Here is a 16,144-nt window from a genome sequence, read left to right on the forward strand (position 1 = left end):
TATCAAAACGGTCAAACCAAATTCATTTTAACCAATTAAACACAACCTCACAAGTTTCCCTTCGATCTCAAACTAACACTTTGTTATACTTGTTATATAATCTCAAACAATAACACCAAAACTTCTCAAATCCGAGAAATATGGCTACGACAAGAGCTTCTACATCAGGCAGGGTCTCTCAAGCTTTCACTATCCTCGTCTTCTTCTTCTTCTTCTTCTTAACTCTCACTGCTTCAGTGGAAGCTGCTGGTCGTGGAGTTAACAATGATAAAAAGGGCGGCGGATTAGGAGCTTCGTTCATATTTGGAGATTCTCTAGTCGATGCCGGAAATAATAATTATCTATCGACGTTGTCTAGGGCCAATATGCAGCCTAATGGTATCGATTTCAAAGCCTCCGGAGGAAATCCTACCGGCCGGTTCACCAATGGCCGGACCATCGGTGACATCGTTGGTACGTAGAAAATGGAAAAAAAGTTGCATCGATATATTCAATATTATCCATGCATGTATATCCTATAACCCATTTATGGTATATGAATATGATATGTGGGTTTACTCGTTTAGATAGTTCAACTAACATACCTACACATTTATGTTGACGTTTTGTTTATTCTCAGTTTTTGTAAATCACACTATTAAAATCAAATAACCGGATAGGAGATCCAATTAAGTTGGATAAATAGAGTATACAAACGTTTTAGCAACATGAACCTTTGTTTGTTCTATACATGTTTAAATTTTGATATAAACGGTTCTAAAACGTTCAAATGGTTTATTCAGGGGAAGAACTTGGGTCTGCCAACTACGCGATTCCATTCTTAGCACCGAATGCGACAGGCAAAGCTCTATTAGCCGGTGTGAATTATGCATCTGGAGGAGGAGGAATCATGAATGGCACCGGGAGAATCTTTGTACGTACCGAACTATTTTAATCGTTTTTTGGATTTGGAAATAGTATCTTAAATTCGTTTTAGAGTTCTAAATATTTTATGGAAATGTAAATATTTGGTAGGTGAATAGGTTAGGTATGGATGTACAAGTTGATTTCTTCAACACTACACGGAAACAGCTCGATGATCTACTTGGAAAAGAGAAAGCAAAAGAGTATATAAGCAAAAAATCAATATTCTCAATCACTATAGGAGCAAACGATTTCCTCAACAATTATTTATTCCCACTTCTCTCAGTCGGAACACGGTTCACTCAAACTCCTGATGATTTCATCGGTGACATGCTCGAGCATCTACGCGACCAACTAACCGTAAGCAAAAACAAAACCGATCTCATCAGCCTAAATTTTTAGAAAGGTTTTGTTATTTGATATCAATATGTTATAAAGCTTACATCAAATTGTATGGTTGCAATACAGAGGCTATATCAATTGGATGCAAGGAAGTTTGTAATCGGTAACGTTGGACCAATTGGATGCATACCGTACCAAAAAACGATCAATCAATTAAAAGAAGACGAGTGTGTGGATTTGGCTAATAAGCTAGCAAATCAATACAATGTTAAATTAAAGAGTTTGTTAGATGAACTAAACAAGAAACTTCCCGGTTCAATGTTTGTCCATGCCAATGTCTACGATCTAGTAATGGAACTCATTACCAACTACAAGGAATACGGTAACACATTTTTTTTTTGTTCTCCTACAAAATTAATCCATATATTGTGACTATATGACTTAAAAGAAAATTTTGGATTGACAAAATATGGCAGGGTTCAAATCCGCGACAAAGGCTTGTTGCGGTAATGGAGGACAATACGCGGGTATAATTCCGTGCGGACCGACTTCGAGTTTGTGCGAAGAGAGGGATAAATATGTGTTTTGGGATCCTTACCATCCGAGCGAAGCAGCAAACGTTATCATCGCGAAGCAATTGTTATATGGTGATATCAAAGTTATATCTCCAGTTAATCTCAGCAAACTTAGAGATTTGTGATTTGAATTGTTTGTTGAACTAAATTGTTTGTTGAGTTATATACACAATTTCTTACATTTACGTTTGTTATACGCCAAGTTAAAATCACTTTCCTTGTATGTATGTGTTGTCGTGTTTAAAATAATTTAGTGAGAGGCTTTTGTTTTTGTCAAGATGTGATATATAAAACTTTGCAAATTAGCTCTCGACAAAAAAAACCGGTTCAATTATAAACCGGTTCATGATTCAAATCAAATTGGTTTCCGGTCCGATCCGGTTCTCTAAACAGTGTCTCTCTTTTCGTCGTTAATGACCTTTCTTCCTCAACTCGCCGGTTACGGAAACCCAGAAATGTTGGTTCTTTCGAAGCAAAGGCATCAAATTTGCGGTCGTTTCTGCCGCAGAGCATCCCCTTATTCTCTCAATCGCAGCATCGGAGCATCCACATTTCCCGATGTTCACCTGGGATTCTTAAAGGAACCTGCTTTAGAATTGAGTACGTTTACTTTGTTTTCTCTTGTTAGCCTAGATTCTCAGTTTAATTGCTTCAGTGCTTGTAGTTGTTTGATGGGTGGAGGGAATTTGATGAAAAGTTTTAGTCTTTTCTTGAATCTAAATGAGAAAATAATAACTACTGTCTTCTGTATCCAATGAAGTGTTCGAGAAGCCACATTATTCTGTTATTTTCATCTTATATTTAGAAATCACTCTGCTTATTTCTTATACATATAGATGCATTCTCATATGACTTATTCTTATTGGTGGAAGCTGTAGTTGGTAACTCATTAGGTTAATTTAGGCAATATTTTATCAGCAATCTCTAGGAGAAGAGCACACACTTCTTGAGGAGTGGAGAACATTGGCATATATGATCAGCACATTTGATCTCCATTACTTCTTTTGGTGGAAAGTTCATGATCATCCAACGCTGGTAATCTTCTGACACCACACAATCCTCTCCGCATACAATGTATATACGTGTAACGGATCCGTATCCTTCCTCACTGAAGCTTCTTGTCCCTGCTAGATTGTTTGTTACTAACGGGTTTGCTCTCACCAACATTTTCGCCGATTCAAGATTCTTATTCGCCGCAACAAAAAGATTGAATGAGTTTACTACTAGCACAATCATATTTGTGTTACTTCAAAAAAACTGGAGTCTTACTTGATTTGGAGAGAGTTGATACATTTTCTTGGTCATGAATTCTGGTCCTAAAAGTGTATACTGTAGAGGATAATCAGGTTCTCCATAGGTTCCACAAGTGGTGTCCAACCATTCCTCTTGTGGAATGCTTCTGAGAAACTGCATATTTCAGTCAAATATCAGAATCACTCAGGAGAGATAGGAAACCAAATCATCATGTGTTTGTTTTCATACCGTTTCGTAAACATAAGCTGGTGGGTTTCTTGTGTCAGGCATGAAAGCTGTCAAGAAGACAATGGCAGCAACTTTACAAGGGAAAACGTCAGCAGCAAGTGCAGCCGGTATTCCTCCCATGCTATGCGCAACTAGAATCACCTTATCGTCATCGGAGCCAAGCGAGCTCAGAAACTCAAGCAATGGTTTGCATTAATCCTTCAGAGTCTGAATCTCTTCAACTTTGGTCATGTTTGTACCCGATGCAGCAAGATCCACTGCTGTCACACAGTGACCTGCATTCTCCAGCTGCGTTTTCACCTTGTACCAAGTCCATGCGCCATGGCACACGCTATGGACGAGCACAAACTGCTTCTGGTGCGTCTTCTCCATTGCCTTTTTTTTTACTTTCAGCATCTTGGTTCAACACTTATATATACTCTTTGTATATTGACTGTTAGTTTTTGGTCGTTCTCTGAGATCCAGAGAATGCTAAATCAACACTACGTTGACTGTTAGATTTCTCATTTCAACTATAGTAAGCAATAAAGTCTGAACGTTTAGAAAGGTCCACTTTAGAACACATTTAATTGTATCAAATCCAGATACATTTTTCTGATGGTGAACCTGAAGACTCCACATGAGGAAATTTGTTGGCATGTTAATGTTTGTGGTGATTGTTTCAGTGACCGTCACAGGTGAGAAGTGGCCATCGTATAGGCAGGAATAAGATTTTGAAAAAAAAAGATTGTATAAAACTTTAGTTGATGGAGTTAGTTAGTTGGTAGGTCGACCTCTGGATTGGATATAATTATTTCTTAGAGCATAATCTTTGGGTGAGAAACTGCTTACATATTTATTTAGGCAATATTTTTACTTGCTATCTTCAAAAGAGATGATAATAGAGTTCTTGAGGCTTTGATAACATGGACATTTGATCTCCCATCACTTCTTTAACCTCCTCAATGTTCTTGTTCTTGATCCTTCTATGTTGAAAATCCCCAGGCACACCTTATCCCCTTTCTACTCTAGATCTACCTTTTCTCCTTGAAGCTTCAACTTGTTTGCATAATCCACGAACCAGCACATACCGCTCCTGGTCATTTTCCTTCCCTTTTTAGTTTTTAGCCTCTTTATTCATCTATTCTTTTGACTATTAGTTTACCTGGTTATATAAGATATAGAGAATGGTTCACTAATATTGTATTGACTTATAGTTTTTACTCAGTAGAAACTTGTAGCTATGATTATATGGACTTCAATATGACTTGGAGCAATTAGTTTTTGTTGTTGTTCGTAAACCTCAAAAGAACTCTTATTCGTACTCCTAACATTCTGCTCTTGCTTATTCATCTCATCTATGCATTTTCAGCAACTGCTATATATACCAGATCACTACCATCTTTGTTTTATTTTGGATAGAAGCTGAAGTTCATAGTTTATAGCATATGATATACATCTTTTGATAATTCAATGCTGGAAATCTTCAGGTAGTTTGTAATCTTCTTCTTACATTCTTATTTATATGATACAACCATTCTTACCAATAATATTATTTGCTTATTTCTTATAAATATAGAATGTAGTCACCCATGCATATCACTCACATCTTGCTTAGTATTGTCGTGGAAGTTGAGTTTTGTAGCTGTGATGCAGTGAAGATTTTATTTAGGCATATTTATCCGCAATCTCCAAAAGAAGAGCACAGAGTTCTTGAGGCTTGGAGAACATCGCCATATGATCTGCATCTTTGATCTCCATTACTTCTTTTACTGGGAAGTTCTTGATCATCCAGCGCTGGAAATCCTCGGGTATCGCAAAGTCCTCTCCGCAGACGATATATATACGTGTAACGGATCCGTACCCTTCCTCACTAAAGCTTCTTGTCCCTGCCAGATTGTCTGTAACGACCGGGTTTACCCTCACCAACATTTTTGCTAATTCAAGATCCTAATCAGCCACAACAATAATCAATAAAAGACTGAAGTTGCAAGCAATCATTTGGGTTTAAATTAGGAGTCTTACTTGGACGGGAGAGAGTTGATACAAATTCTTGGCCATGATCTTTGGTCCAAAAAGAGCAAATTCTAGAGGGCGATCAGGTGTCCCATAGGTCCCAAACATGGTGTCCAAGCAGTCCTCTTCTGAATCGCTACTGACCAGCTGCTAGTTTCAAGCAGATATTAGAATTAATTTGAAGAGATCACACCGTGCAATTGAATCATCGTTTTTTATGTACCTTGTCAAAAACATAAGCAGGTGGATTTCTTGTGTCGGGCATAAAAGCTGTCAAGAAGACAACAGCAGCAATCTTACAAGGAAATATGTCAGCAGCAAGTGCAGCTGGTATTCCTCCCATACTATGCGCAACAAGAATCACCTTCTCATCATCCGGACCAAGAGAGCTCATAAACTCAAGTAATGGTTTGCAGTAAGCCTTCAGAGTTTGAATCTCTTCCACTCTTGTCATGTCTATACCCGATGCGGCCAGATCCACTGCGGTCACACAGTGACCTCCAGCCTCCAGCAGTGTTTTCACCTTGTACCAAGTCCATGCACCGTGGCACAGCCCATGGACGAGTACAAACTGTTTCTTCTGGTTATTTTTCTCCATTGTCTTTTTCTACTTTTAGCATCTTGTGGTTGAACACATTAATTTTAAAGGTTCCCGCAATCACTCTTTGGATGTTGACTAATACTAGAATTTTGGTCGTTGTCTGAGATCTAGAGAGTTTCTAAACCACACAACATATTGACTAGTTTTTTCTTACACGTTTCTTATTCATTACCATTCTTGCATACGGCTTCCCAATTTAATATAGTTCTCACTTATGAATTTTTATTCTCATTTATGGTTTATGTTTGTGGTGGAAGCTATAGTTGGTTATTTATTTGCAACCTCCAAGAGAAGAGCACATAGTTCCTTAGGCTTGGAGAACATTGCCATATGATCTGCATCTTTGATCTCCATTACTTCTTTTACGGGAAAGTTGCTGATCATCCAACGCTGGTATTCCTCAGGTACTATATTATCCTCTCCACATGTGATATATGTACGTGTAACCGATCCATACCCTTCCTCAGTAAAGCTTCTTGTCCCTGCTAGATTGGTTGTAACCAACGGGTTTACCCTTACCAACAATTTCGCCAATACAAGATCCTAACAAATGACAATATTGAATAGAAGAAGAATGACTGAGGTTACTAGCAATCTCATTTGTTAAAAAAAGAGTGGTTTGGATAGGCTTTTGGAGTCTTACTTCTACCGGAGACAGTTGATACGCTTTCTTAGCCATGAACGTTGGTCCCAAAAGAATAGACTCTAGAGGACAATCTGGATTCCCGTACCTCCCAAACACGGTGTCCAACCATTCCTCTCGTGGAGTGCTTCTTATCAGCTGCAGATGTCAGTCGGATATCAGAATATATCACTCAGAAGCGACCATACGGTGCAACCAAAACATACCTTTTCGAAAACATAAGCAGGTGGGTTTCTTGTGTCCGGCATGAAAGCTGTTACGAAGACCATAGCAGCAATCTTACAAGGAAAGATGTCTGCAGCAAGCGCAGCGGGTATTCCTCCATGCTATGAGCAACAAGAATCACCTTTTCGTCATCCGAGCCAAGCGAGCTCATAAAATCAAGCAACGGTTTGGAGTAATCCATCAATGTCTGAATCTCTTCCAACCTGGTTATGTTTCGACCTGATGCAGCCAGATCCACTGCGGTCACACAGTGACCTGCAGCCTCTAGCTGTGTTTTCACCTTGTACCAACTCCACGCGCCGTGGCAGACCGCATGCACAAGCACATAGCGCTTTTTCTCCATTGCCTTCTTTTAGTTTCATCATCTTGCTTCAACTCTTAAATATATAGTCTGTACCGCTGTACGGTTTCACCATTCTTCTGGTGGCTTGTCGCATGCAAACTCTTTACGTGATCAAAGAGCTGAAATTTATATTTATATATCTTTCGAGCTAACTACAAATTAAAATATACAAGTGAATCTTGGAATGATATTGATGTAAAACTCTAACCAACACGAGATTGAGACTGCTTTTTGGACTTTTATTACAGTAGATGACTAGATGTTATCAAACTATTATAACAAACTATTTGTAGTTGCATGCACGTTAGATTAACATAGGATCTATGTTTACCGCAAAATAATTTCTTTTAACCACATATAACAAAGGCTGCAAAAATGATAATTTATATATCCATTGGTGAAGATTTATTTATTTATTTATTTTTCTGTTTTTTTTTTTTGCTTTCTTGCTCTTTTGACTTTTGTTCTATCAACAACTATCATTATGAAAAAGAAAATACTACAAAAAGTAAACATAAGAGAGAATCATTGTGAGTTGCACACACACAAAAAAAACAGAGAATCAATGTGCAAAGAAGGAAATATGAATCTTGGTGAAAACATTGAAATATATTTTTCTTGTGAAGAATATTATTTCTATAGAAAGATATGATCTAGTCACCCATATATATCACTCAAATCTAGCTCATAATTGTGGTTGAAGCTGATTTTTGTAACTATAATGTAGTGACGATCTTCATATTAATTTATTTTAGGCATATTTATCCGCAATCTCTAAGAGAAGAGCACATAGTTCTTGAGGCTTAGAGAACATTGGCATATGATCTGCATCTTTGATCTCCATTACTTCTTTTACTGGGAAGTTCTTGATCATCCAGCGCTGGAAATCCTCGGGTATCGCAAAGTCCTCTCCGCAGACGATATATATACGTGTAACAGATCCGTACCCTTCCTCACTTAAGCTTCTTGTCCCTGCCAGTTCCTTTGTAGCGAACGGGTTTACCCTTACCAGCATTTTTGCCAATTCAAGATCCTAAACCCAACACAACAAACAATGAATAAAAAGTTAGACTTATGTTACTAGCTAACCATTCCGGTTTGGTTTTAATTAGGCCTGGAGTCTTACTTGGGGTGAAGATAGGTTATACAAATTCTTGGCCATGAAGTTTGGTCCAAAAAGAGCAAACTCTAGAGGACCATTAGGCTTCGTAATTACAGTATCCATCCAATTCTCTTGTGGACCGCTTGTGATCAGCTGCTCGTTCCAGGCAGATATTAGAATCCTAGTGATTTATACTTTTCTTTCCACTTAAAAGTTCAAAACCATTTGATTTAAGGATGCATATAGTGTAACAAGGTTTTTTTTGTACATTCATACAAAAGAAATATATATATATATATATATATATATATATATAATAGAATCACATTGAAGAGATCACACCAATGCAATTGAATCATCGTATTTTTTTATGTACCTTTTCGAAAAAAAAGCCAGGTGGGTTTATTGTGTCGGGCATGAGAGATGCCACGAAGACAATAGCAGCAACCTTACTAGGGAAGATGTCAGCAGCAAGTGAAGCGGATATGCCACCCATGCTATGAGCAACAAGAATCACCTTACCGTCATCCGGGCCAAGCGAGCTCATAAGCTCAAGCAGCGGTTTGCAGTAATCCTTAAGAGTCTGAATCTCTTCCATTCTGGTCATGTTTAGACCCGATGCAGCTAGGTCCACCGCGGTCACACAGTGACCTGCAGCTTCTAGCTGCGGTTTCACCTTGTGCCAACACCATGCGCCGTGGCAGATTCCATGGACTAGCACAAATCGCTTCTGGTTCTTCTTATCCATTCCCTGCTTATGTTAAAGAATGTATAGTCCTGTTATACATTGTTCAGCTTTATAGAATCTAAGAAAATTACAATTCAATAAAATAATACTGTATCGAATAACAAATCCTCAAGCAGGCCAGCTAGCAAATAAAAAACGACTTAAATTAACCCTTTCTGACTTAAGTGAAATAAAAAATCCTTTGAAAAGGTAAAACAAAAGTAATGACTTTGATGACTATATCTAATTGTGTAAGCAATTGAATACTATCATAATTAAATATCAACTTCACTCATATATTATATCCATAAAACATACTATCTTTAGGCTGGACAACAATTTTTGTTTTTGTTTTTTTGTCTTTTCATCAAATTATATATATGTTTAGTTTACCAAATCATTATGAAACAAAAGTAAGATAAATGGTTTGCTTAACTTATTAATATCATTCTTTATACGAAACCCTTGATTTACATGATATACTTAATGAGTTAATTATGAAAAAGCCACTTTTTTTAGTGGCATTTGTGGATTTTGCCATTTTGGCTAAAATCTTATGGATTTGCCATTTTTCAAGATTTTTAAACACTACACATTATGTTTGGGTTTTTTTGGTTCCATTTTCTTGTAGGGTTTAGTATTTGTTATGAAGTATGTTTTTTAGCAAAAAAAACTTCACAAATGTATAGATTTTAAAGGGATTAAAAGTGGAAAATCTAAAATATTTGAAGAAAATGGCAGATTCAAAATAATTGGAGTGAAAAGTGGCAAAATCCATAATAATCCCCTATTAAATGAGATGACTTTTATATGCAATCACCAGATGCACTAAAACATAGTAGCAATCCCTAACTCCACTAATAAAAGATGATTTTCTTGGTCATTATGGCTACAAGACTTGACACTTGTTATCCACTGAGTTGCTTTGTCGGCAATGAGATTTGTTTTGGTCTTTGTCTGGTCAGAGAGACTTTTATCGTCCAGTGACCAAGTAATAGAGATTTCAAAGGCTGCGTAAGGAAGCTGAAGGGCATAGTACGTAGCTGATTCGAAAGAAAAAGATATGGTTGCAAATGAAATGATTCCTATTAGTGATATTAGAATTACATATTGACTCATGATGCTGCAGGTATGCGATTAGTACTGAATATATACACCAGTAAATTAGTTGGTTGGAACATGAAAAATATTAAAGGACAAGGATAGAAAAAATTGAATTTTTATTCATCGAACATCAAATACTATTATATATTTTTTTTCTTGTTAAGACTCTTTTGGTCTTCGTAAATGTATATATATGAAGGTTTTCTATGATCAAGTAGCTAAAAGATCCGCGGACCGCGGTGATTGGAGTGTGATACCAGATGGATGTTTACGTATGTCGAGAGTCGTCCTTGGTAGGTTCTTTGTCAAGTAGTTTAACTTGGCGAATTAAAAATCTCGAAAGATTACAACAACAAAAATTGGAAAATGGACTTACAAGTTGGGGAGGAGAGAATCGGATTGTAGTCGTGCTAAGTTAGTCTATGTCGACACGTACTCATTTATATATAGTAGTCATTTTCCTGTACGAGATGCCCTTTTGTCATGTAGTATACGAATTATAATACAAGAATAGTAACATTAAAACAAACGATTCGGTGAAATTTATAGTATAATAGTTATCCGGCCTGGCCATGATTTAAAACCTCAGAGAACATGGAGACAAGTTGACAACGTTCTAAAGTAATTGATGGCTCAGTTGGTTCATAATATTACATTAGAATCCTCATTTTCGTAAAGACCATGATTTATTAGTATTATATATTTTTTAAAAATCTTATTTAATTCAATTCAAAATATGCAAGATTAGTCAAAAAAATTTCTTAAATTAAAGAAAGTATATAAAATATCCATGTAGTAATAAATTCTTTAAAACAATATTTACATTAACAAATTTGATATATGAAAGGACAATTTAGAATGTTGCTTTTAGACATTTGAAATCCCAAGACGTGGTCATATATAGTAGTTAGGTAATAGGTATTCATGTACGACTTCTAGGATGTACCAATGAGAAGAATCATTTAATCAAGAATGCATGGATGTTGTTGTATGCGTACGGGCTACGGCACTAGTATAATAAAATTATACGTCTTCTATTACTTCGGTCATCTATAACTTTGATCATCCCTCCGAGAAAGCCTACAAAATACTTGCTAAAAAGCTTGTCGATGCTATCAATACAGGCTTTGCCATATTTGCAACTCATCTATACTTGCATTATACTTTGGTTGTACATGATAATCATCTAGTATGTTTTGTATGAAAAAAGCCTCCGGTTTCAATAATTGGCGGCATTTATCGGACTATGAAAGCAAGCTTCTTGAACTGTACAGCTTAGAATTGTATTTAATCTAAATACATTTTCATTGGTAGACTTGAAAGCTCTGATTCCATATAGATTTTTGTGATACATTATACATATATAATTGTATCATGAATCTTGTTTATTTATATAACTGCTTTTTAGTGTAGTACAATTCTTGCTACTGATTGGGCATGAAGACAAAATCTTGATTCATAATTCTTCGTAGATACTATCCTCTTATGGTTTATTGTTGTGGTGGACGAATGAAGTTCACTACTAATTCAAGAGAAAACCACTTCTGGTGGGGTTTTATTACGTTACGTGATTTATATTAACATATCTTTCGAGTTAAATAAAAGTGAAAACTCTGACCACCACGAAATTGATACTACTTTTTGGAGTTTTATTACAGTAGATGCTATCAAACTAATTGTAGTTGCATACACGTTAGATTGTCACATGTCAACATATGATCTATGCTTATGGGTCTTATAGTACAAAATAAATATTTAAAACACAAATGATAAAGACTGCAAAAATGATAATTTATATTTAATTTTTATACTGCAAAATAAATCTATAACCACAAATGATAAAGAGTTTGCTCATTTTGGACTTTTAATACAGAAGAGATGACTAAACGTTATCAAACTAATTGTAGTTGCATACACGTTAGGTTAGAATGTCAAGATATGATCTATGGGTCTTTTNTTTTTTTTTTTTTTTTTTGTCAAGGATGTTTATGGGTCTTATACTGCAAAATAAGTAAATAACCACAAATGATAAAGACTGCAAAGATGATATATATTCTTTCTCTCTGTTTTTTGCTTTCTTGCTCTTATATTATAAGAGAGAATCATAATGCAAAGAAGAAAATATGAATCTTGGTAAAAACATGAAAATATATTTATCTTGTGAAGGATAACATTTGCTTATTTAGTTATTTGCACAAAGAAAAACAATCAGTGTGGGGCAAAGGCAAGAAGAGAAGAAGATGGTGGTTTGGGCTGAGAAGTATAAAGGGCCAATGGTTTTGGTTAAGGCCCAAATAAATATAAGTGTGTTTTGTTTAAAGCTAACTAAGCTAAGAAGAGAAAGCGTGTTGTGTTGTTTAGTCTAAACTAGAGTGGTTAATAGTGTAAGAGTTAGTAGTTTGACCATGCTTGTAGAAATGAGTTGAGTACCTAGAACTAGAAGTATAGACTAGTGGAAGAGTTATGATTAGAGTTTAAGTGTGTGGAAAGTGGAGAGAATCACTATATGTCAGTCTATATGTATCAATGTATGTGTGTTTTAATACCGTGTACTGAAGACAATTAAAAGAATTCATTCTCTCTTCTCTCTTAGTTACCAACGGTTTGTAACTATGATGCAGTGACGATCTTATGTTTATTTCTGCATATTTACATGCAATTTCCAAGAGTAGAGCATATAGTTCGTGAGGCTTGGAGAAGATTGCCATAATAAGAAATAAAGTCCGAACTTACAGAAATATCCATTTTAGAACACACACTTAATTGTATCAACTCCAAATACATTTTCATCAATTAAGAGAATTTGTTTGCGATTTCCAATAGATGGTCACTGAGTAGTTGAGGTTTGCAAAACATTGGCATATGATCCGTCTCTGCCATCTCAATCACGAAATTCGCCGGATAATTATCGATCATCCATCGTTGATGTTCTTCTAAGATGATCTTGTCTTCTTTGCACACAATGTAAGCTCGAGGAACAGATCCATACCCTTTGTCTGAAAAGTTCTTTGTCCTTGATAATTGGTTCACAAATAATGATGCGGGCCTCTTTAAAAGCAGTCCAAGCTCAAGATCCTAAATCAAGATTACCACAATATCAAGATTACCATACTATCAATTATCTGATGACCATAAATGTTATTTTTTTCTAAAGGTGATTATAAATTAAATCACCTCAATAGGAGAAAGCTGGTAGAGACGGTTCTTCATAAACTCAGTGCTGAAGAACACAGACAAGCCAGAATTGTCTAAGCCGTACGGCTTGAGCTCAGTGCCCATCCATCCTTCTGATGTCATGTAGCTTGCAAACTGTAACGTGAGTCAAAGACATATTATATGCTCAAAATTTGTGTTTTTTCGTCCATATGCTCTTGACTGATTGGTTAATACTTAATACTATATGTGTTGAATGATGGCCATAGATTTTTTTTTCTTTTTTCTATGTCAACCACAAAATTAAACTAAAATATGAGATATACCTTGTCCACGACGAACGATGGTGAGCATTTGGTGTCGGGCATGAAAGCAGTCACAAAGACAGAAACAGAGATTTTTTCAGGAAACTTATCCATGGCTATGGCTAAATTCAAACCTCCAAAGCTATGACCAACGAGCACAACCTTCTCATCATTTGGCAATGAAGTCATTAGCTGAATCAATGGCTCAGAATATTGTTCGCATGTGGAAATGTCAGTGATCGACCTGGTGGTGTCTATACCGCAGGCAGCTAGGTCTAAGGCGGTTACACGATGTCCCGAAGCCTCGAGCAGCGGCTTCACCTTGTACCAGCACCATGCGCCGTGGCATGCACCATGGACTAGCACGAAGTGTTGCTTCCTCTTCTCCTCGCTCATTTTCTTCTCTCCTTTTGATTTTTTATCACCCGGTTTCGTACTATTTTTTCTACTCTTGACACATCCACACACTACACATATTAGTAGAGGGATCATAAATTAAGCTTATCTTCGAATTTTCTAAAATTATAATAGTAGGACTTACGAACGAGCTGTAAATCGGATGTTGACAAGTGATTTAACTCGTTGGAATTATATTCATTCAATAAAACTGGTATCAGAGCGTTATTATTGATTTAAAAGCAGTAAAAACAATAAAAACGAGTAACATTTCCAAAAAATTCCAGCATTACAGTTTTTTTTTTTTTTTTTTCCTAAGTGGAGAAATTTTGGACTTATATGACAAATCTTGCAATAAGTGATTACCGTAACCGACGGAGAATTTTTTTTTTTTTTTTGTATATTAAGATGAATGCCAAATGACTTTTTTTTGTTTTTTTTCTGATGTGAGTGCCAAATGACTTTTTTATGTAGTCGTTACCTCATAAAAAGCAACGAAGTCTGAAACTTTTCAACATTCATTATTATTGTTTGCAACAAACCCTTATTATTATAAAATCTAATACACATATTCATAAAGTTCGATTAAACAAATTCGTAAGCAATTTCCAGGAAGTGATGGCAGAGTTGCTGAGGTTTGCAGAACATTGGCATATGATCTGTCTCCTCAATTTCCATAACTAAATTCACCGGAAAATTATTAATCATCCATCTTTGGTGTTCTTCTGGAATGGCTTTGTCCTCTTTGCACACTATGAACGCTCGAGGAACAGATCCATATCTTTCATTAGAGAAGTTCTTCATCTTTGATAAATCGTTAACAAACAATGATCCTGGCCTCTTTAAAAGCAATCCTAGTTCAAGATCCTAAATCAAGATAACAACATAACCAAAACCAAAATAAGTAAAAAAAAAAACCATAAAAGTACTTTAAAAAACGTAGTTTTCCATCAACCATAAAACCTTAATTGTTTATAATATTCCATAAAAATGAAGAAACGTAGTTTAAATATTAGAGTTATCTAAAACATATAGAAAATTATCAATCTAGCTAATATGGAAAAGTCTCATATAGGTCATTTAATCATTATGGTGCAATAATTATGTAGACCACTTTGTAGGCCACAAAAGGTTGAATTCGATATAGTTAAATAAGCGTGCATGTTTTGTTTTTATTTAATAATATAGAACATTATAGAAAATTACTGTTCGAGTCACTAATTATATTAGAGATAAAGACTAAAAAAAAAAAAAAAAAACTGAAAACATATATACATATAGATAAGTAAGATAAGTATAAGAATGTATGATGATGAATTACATACCTCAATAGGAGAGAGCTGGTAAAGACCTAACTTCATGAACTCACGGCTAAAGAACATACTCAGTCCGGAATTGTCTAAACCGTATGGTTCGAATTCGGTGCCCATCCATGCTTCTGGTGGAATGTTGCTTCCATACTTTTACATAAATTGGAAAGAAAAGAAAAACTAAATATACAAGAAAATAAGGAACCGTATACTGTGGCAAATTTATTGACAACCATGAAAATGAAACATGTAAGAGAAAAAAATCCAGTATATAGGATTTGATTTTAGACCCCATATGTTCGTTAGATTGTCAACACATGATCTACAATTATCTCATATAGGCCACAAAATTCATAAGTAGATTCCAGAAAGAACGAAACATGTTCAAAAGAAAAAAACTCCAGAAACGAAATATTTCTAACATATACGCTAATTCATTTCTCTGATCAGTATACTAGGTACTAAGTACTAACCATTCTAATATTTTTTGGCAATATGTATTATCTAGGCTTCAAAACGAGTAGTAAACACAACAACGGTACTATTACATATTACTAGCTAGGTTATATGTTATGATTACCACTTTAAAATTGTTAGGAGAAGTAATGTGCTAGATTTATAGATGACCATAAATAATTCTATATATTTTGTGTAGTTTATATTAAATTATAAGCAATCTTCCTTATTATTCTTTTTTTTTTTGTGATATTCACAATCTTCCTTACTTCTGTAAGACTAACTTGTCCAACTTGGACACTTGAGTTTAAATTTTGACTCAGCAAGACGCCAAGACTTATTTAAGATAAGTAAATACAAGTAGTGGCGTTGACGAAAGAGACTTTGTAGTTACATTCATACATACGGTGATCGATATACACATGTCATCAAGATCGATCTATCATATTTAATACCAGAAAAAAAAAAAAAAAAAAAAAAAA

The 16,144-nt window shown here is 35.4% G+C and overlaps 6 protein-coding genes, 1 long non-coding RNA gene and 1 pseudogene across 7 annotated transcripts in view; 2 read left to right on the forward strand and 6 right to left on the reverse strand.

Annotated features, from left to right (window-relative positions):
- On the forward strand, window positions 46-2,097 carry LOC104751989 (GDSL esterase/lipase At2g23540-like). The gene is made up of 5 exons (XM_010474047.2): window positions 46-453; window positions 783-913; window positions 1,015-1,263; window positions 1,372-1,627; window positions 1,722-2,097. The coding sequence occupies exons 1-5, from the start codon at window positions 141-143 to the stop codon at window positions 1,943-1,945; spliced, it is 1,173 nt and encodes a 390-aa protein (XP_010472349.1). The 5' UTR covers window positions 46-140; the 3' UTR covers window positions 1,946-2,097.
- Window positions 2,581-3,723, reverse strand: LOC104751993 (annotated as a pseudogene).
- Window positions 4,288-5,285, forward strand: LOC104751992. The gene is made up of 3 exons (XR_002036065.1): window positions 4,288-4,380; window positions 4,654-4,771; window positions 4,938-5,285. It is a non-coding gene; the product is annotated as an uncharacterized LOC104751992 (long non-coding RNA).
- On the reverse strand, window positions 4,708-5,983 carry LOC104751991 (methylesterase 4). Its single transcript, XM_010474050.2, has 3 exons — window positions 5,521-5,983; window positions 5,307-5,444; window positions 4,708-5,231 (listed from the first exon to the last, which is right to left on the reverse strand). The coding sequence occupies exons 1-3, from the start codon at window positions 5,893-5,895 to the stop codon at window positions 4,950-4,952; spliced, it is 795 nt and encodes a 264-aa protein (XP_010472352.1). The 5' UTR covers window positions 5,896-5,983; the 3' UTR covers window positions 4,708-4,949.
- LOC104751990 (putative methylesterase 19) lies at window positions 6,136-7,238 on the reverse strand. The gene is given in 4 exon segments (XM_010474049.2): window positions 6,136-6,441; window positions 6,542-6,679; window positions 6,748-6,866; window positions 6,869-7,238. Coding segments are annotated over 4 exon segments (774 nt in total). The 5' UTR covers window positions 7,110-7,238; the 3' UTR covers window positions 6,136-6,165.
- On the reverse strand, window positions 7,672-9,053 carry LOC104751995 (methylesterase 7-like). The gene is made up of 3 exons (XM_010474052.2): window positions 8,588-9,053; window positions 8,236-8,364; window positions 7,672-8,142 (listed from the first exon to the last, which is right to left on the reverse strand). Exons 1-3 carry the CDS (start codon window positions 8,957-8,959, stop codon window positions 7,861-7,863), a joined length of 783 nt encoding a protein of 260 aa, XP_010472354.1. The 5' UTR covers window positions 8,960-9,053; the 3' UTR covers window positions 7,672-7,860.
- Window positions 12,744-13,984, reverse strand: LOC109124407 (methylesterase 2-like). Its single transcript, XM_010474053.1, has 3 exons — window positions 13,522-13,984; window positions 13,217-13,351; window positions 12,744-13,117 (listed from the first exon to the last, which is right to left on the reverse strand). Exons 1-3 carry the CDS (start codon window positions 13,894-13,896, stop codon window positions 12,836-12,838), a joined length of 792 nt encoding a protein of 263 aa, XP_010472355.1. The 5' UTR covers window positions 13,897-13,984; the 3' UTR covers window positions 12,744-12,835.
- The window catches only part of LOC104751997 (methylesterase 1-like), a 2,478-nt gene continuing 715 nt past the window's right edge, over window positions 14,382-16,144 (reverse strand). The window contains exons 2-3 of the mRNA XM_010474054.2: window positions 15,222-15,356; window positions 14,382-14,763 (exon numbers count right to left, since the gene is read on the reverse strand). Coding sequence (XP_010472356.1) covers window positions 14,482-14,763; window positions 15,222-15,356 — 417 coding nt within the window. The 3' untranslated portion in view covers window positions 14,382-14,481. The remainder of the gene's footprint in view (window positions 14,764-15,221; window positions 15,357-16,144) is intronic.

Source organism: Camelina sativa, chromosome 16, assembly GCF_000633955.1.
Source record: "Camelina sativa cultivar DH55 chromosome 16, Cs, whole genome shotgun sequence".
Lineage (NCBI taxonomy): Eukaryota > Viridiplantae > Streptophyta > Magnoliopsida > Brassicales > Brassicaceae > Camelina > Camelina sativa.

Bases quoted from the DNA above. Each gene is read 5' to 3' on its own strand.
- LOC104751995 (XM_010474052.2), bottom strand. From the start codon at position 8,959: ATGGATAAGAAGAACCAGAAGCGATTTGTGCTAGTCCATGGAATCTGC. The intron at 8,365-8,587 runs GTACATAAAAAA...TGGAACGAGCAG, and splicing joins CTGGCTTTTTTTTCGAAAAG to CTGATCACAAGCGGTCCACA. The intron at 8,143-8,235 runs GTAAGACTCCAG...TGTTGGGTTTAG, and splicing joins ATAACCTATCTTCACCCCAA to GATCTTGAATTGGCAAAAAT.
- LOC104751989 (XM_010474047.2), top strand. From the start codon at position 141: ATGGCTACGACAAGAGCTTCTACATCAGGCAGGGTCTCTCAAGCTTTC. The intron at 1,264-1,371 runs GTAAGCAAAAAC...GTTGCAATACAG, and splicing joins ATCTACGCGACCAACTAACC to AGGCTATATCAATTGGATGC. The intron at 1,628-1,721 runs GTAACACATTTT...AAAATATGGCAG, and splicing joins TACCAACTACAAGGAATACG to GGTTCAAATCCGCGACAAAG.
- LOC109124407 (XM_010474053.1), bottom strand. From the start codon at position 13,896: ATGAGCGAGGAGAAGAGGAAGCAACACTTCGTGCTAGTCCATGGTGCA. The intron at 13,352-13,521 runs GTATATCTCATA...CTCACGTTACAG, and splicing joins CATCGTTCGTCGTGGACAAG to TTTGCAAGCTACATGACATC. The intron at 13,118-13,216 runs GTGATTTAATTT...ATCTTGATTTAG, and splicing joins ACCAGCTTTCTCCTATTGAG to GATCTTGAGCTTGGACTGCT.
- LOC104751991 (XM_010474050.2), bottom strand. From the start codon at position 5,895: ATGGAGAAAAATAACCAGAAGAAACAGTTTGTACTCGTCCATGGGCTG. The intron at 5,445-5,520 runs GTACATAAAAAA...TGAAACTAGCAG, and splicing joins CTGCTTATGTTTTTGACAAG to CTGGTCAGTAGCGATTCAGA. The intron at 5,232-5,306 runs GTAAGACTCCTA...GTGGCTGATTAG, and splicing joins ATCAACTCTCTCCCGTCCAA to GATCTTGAATTAGCAAAAAT.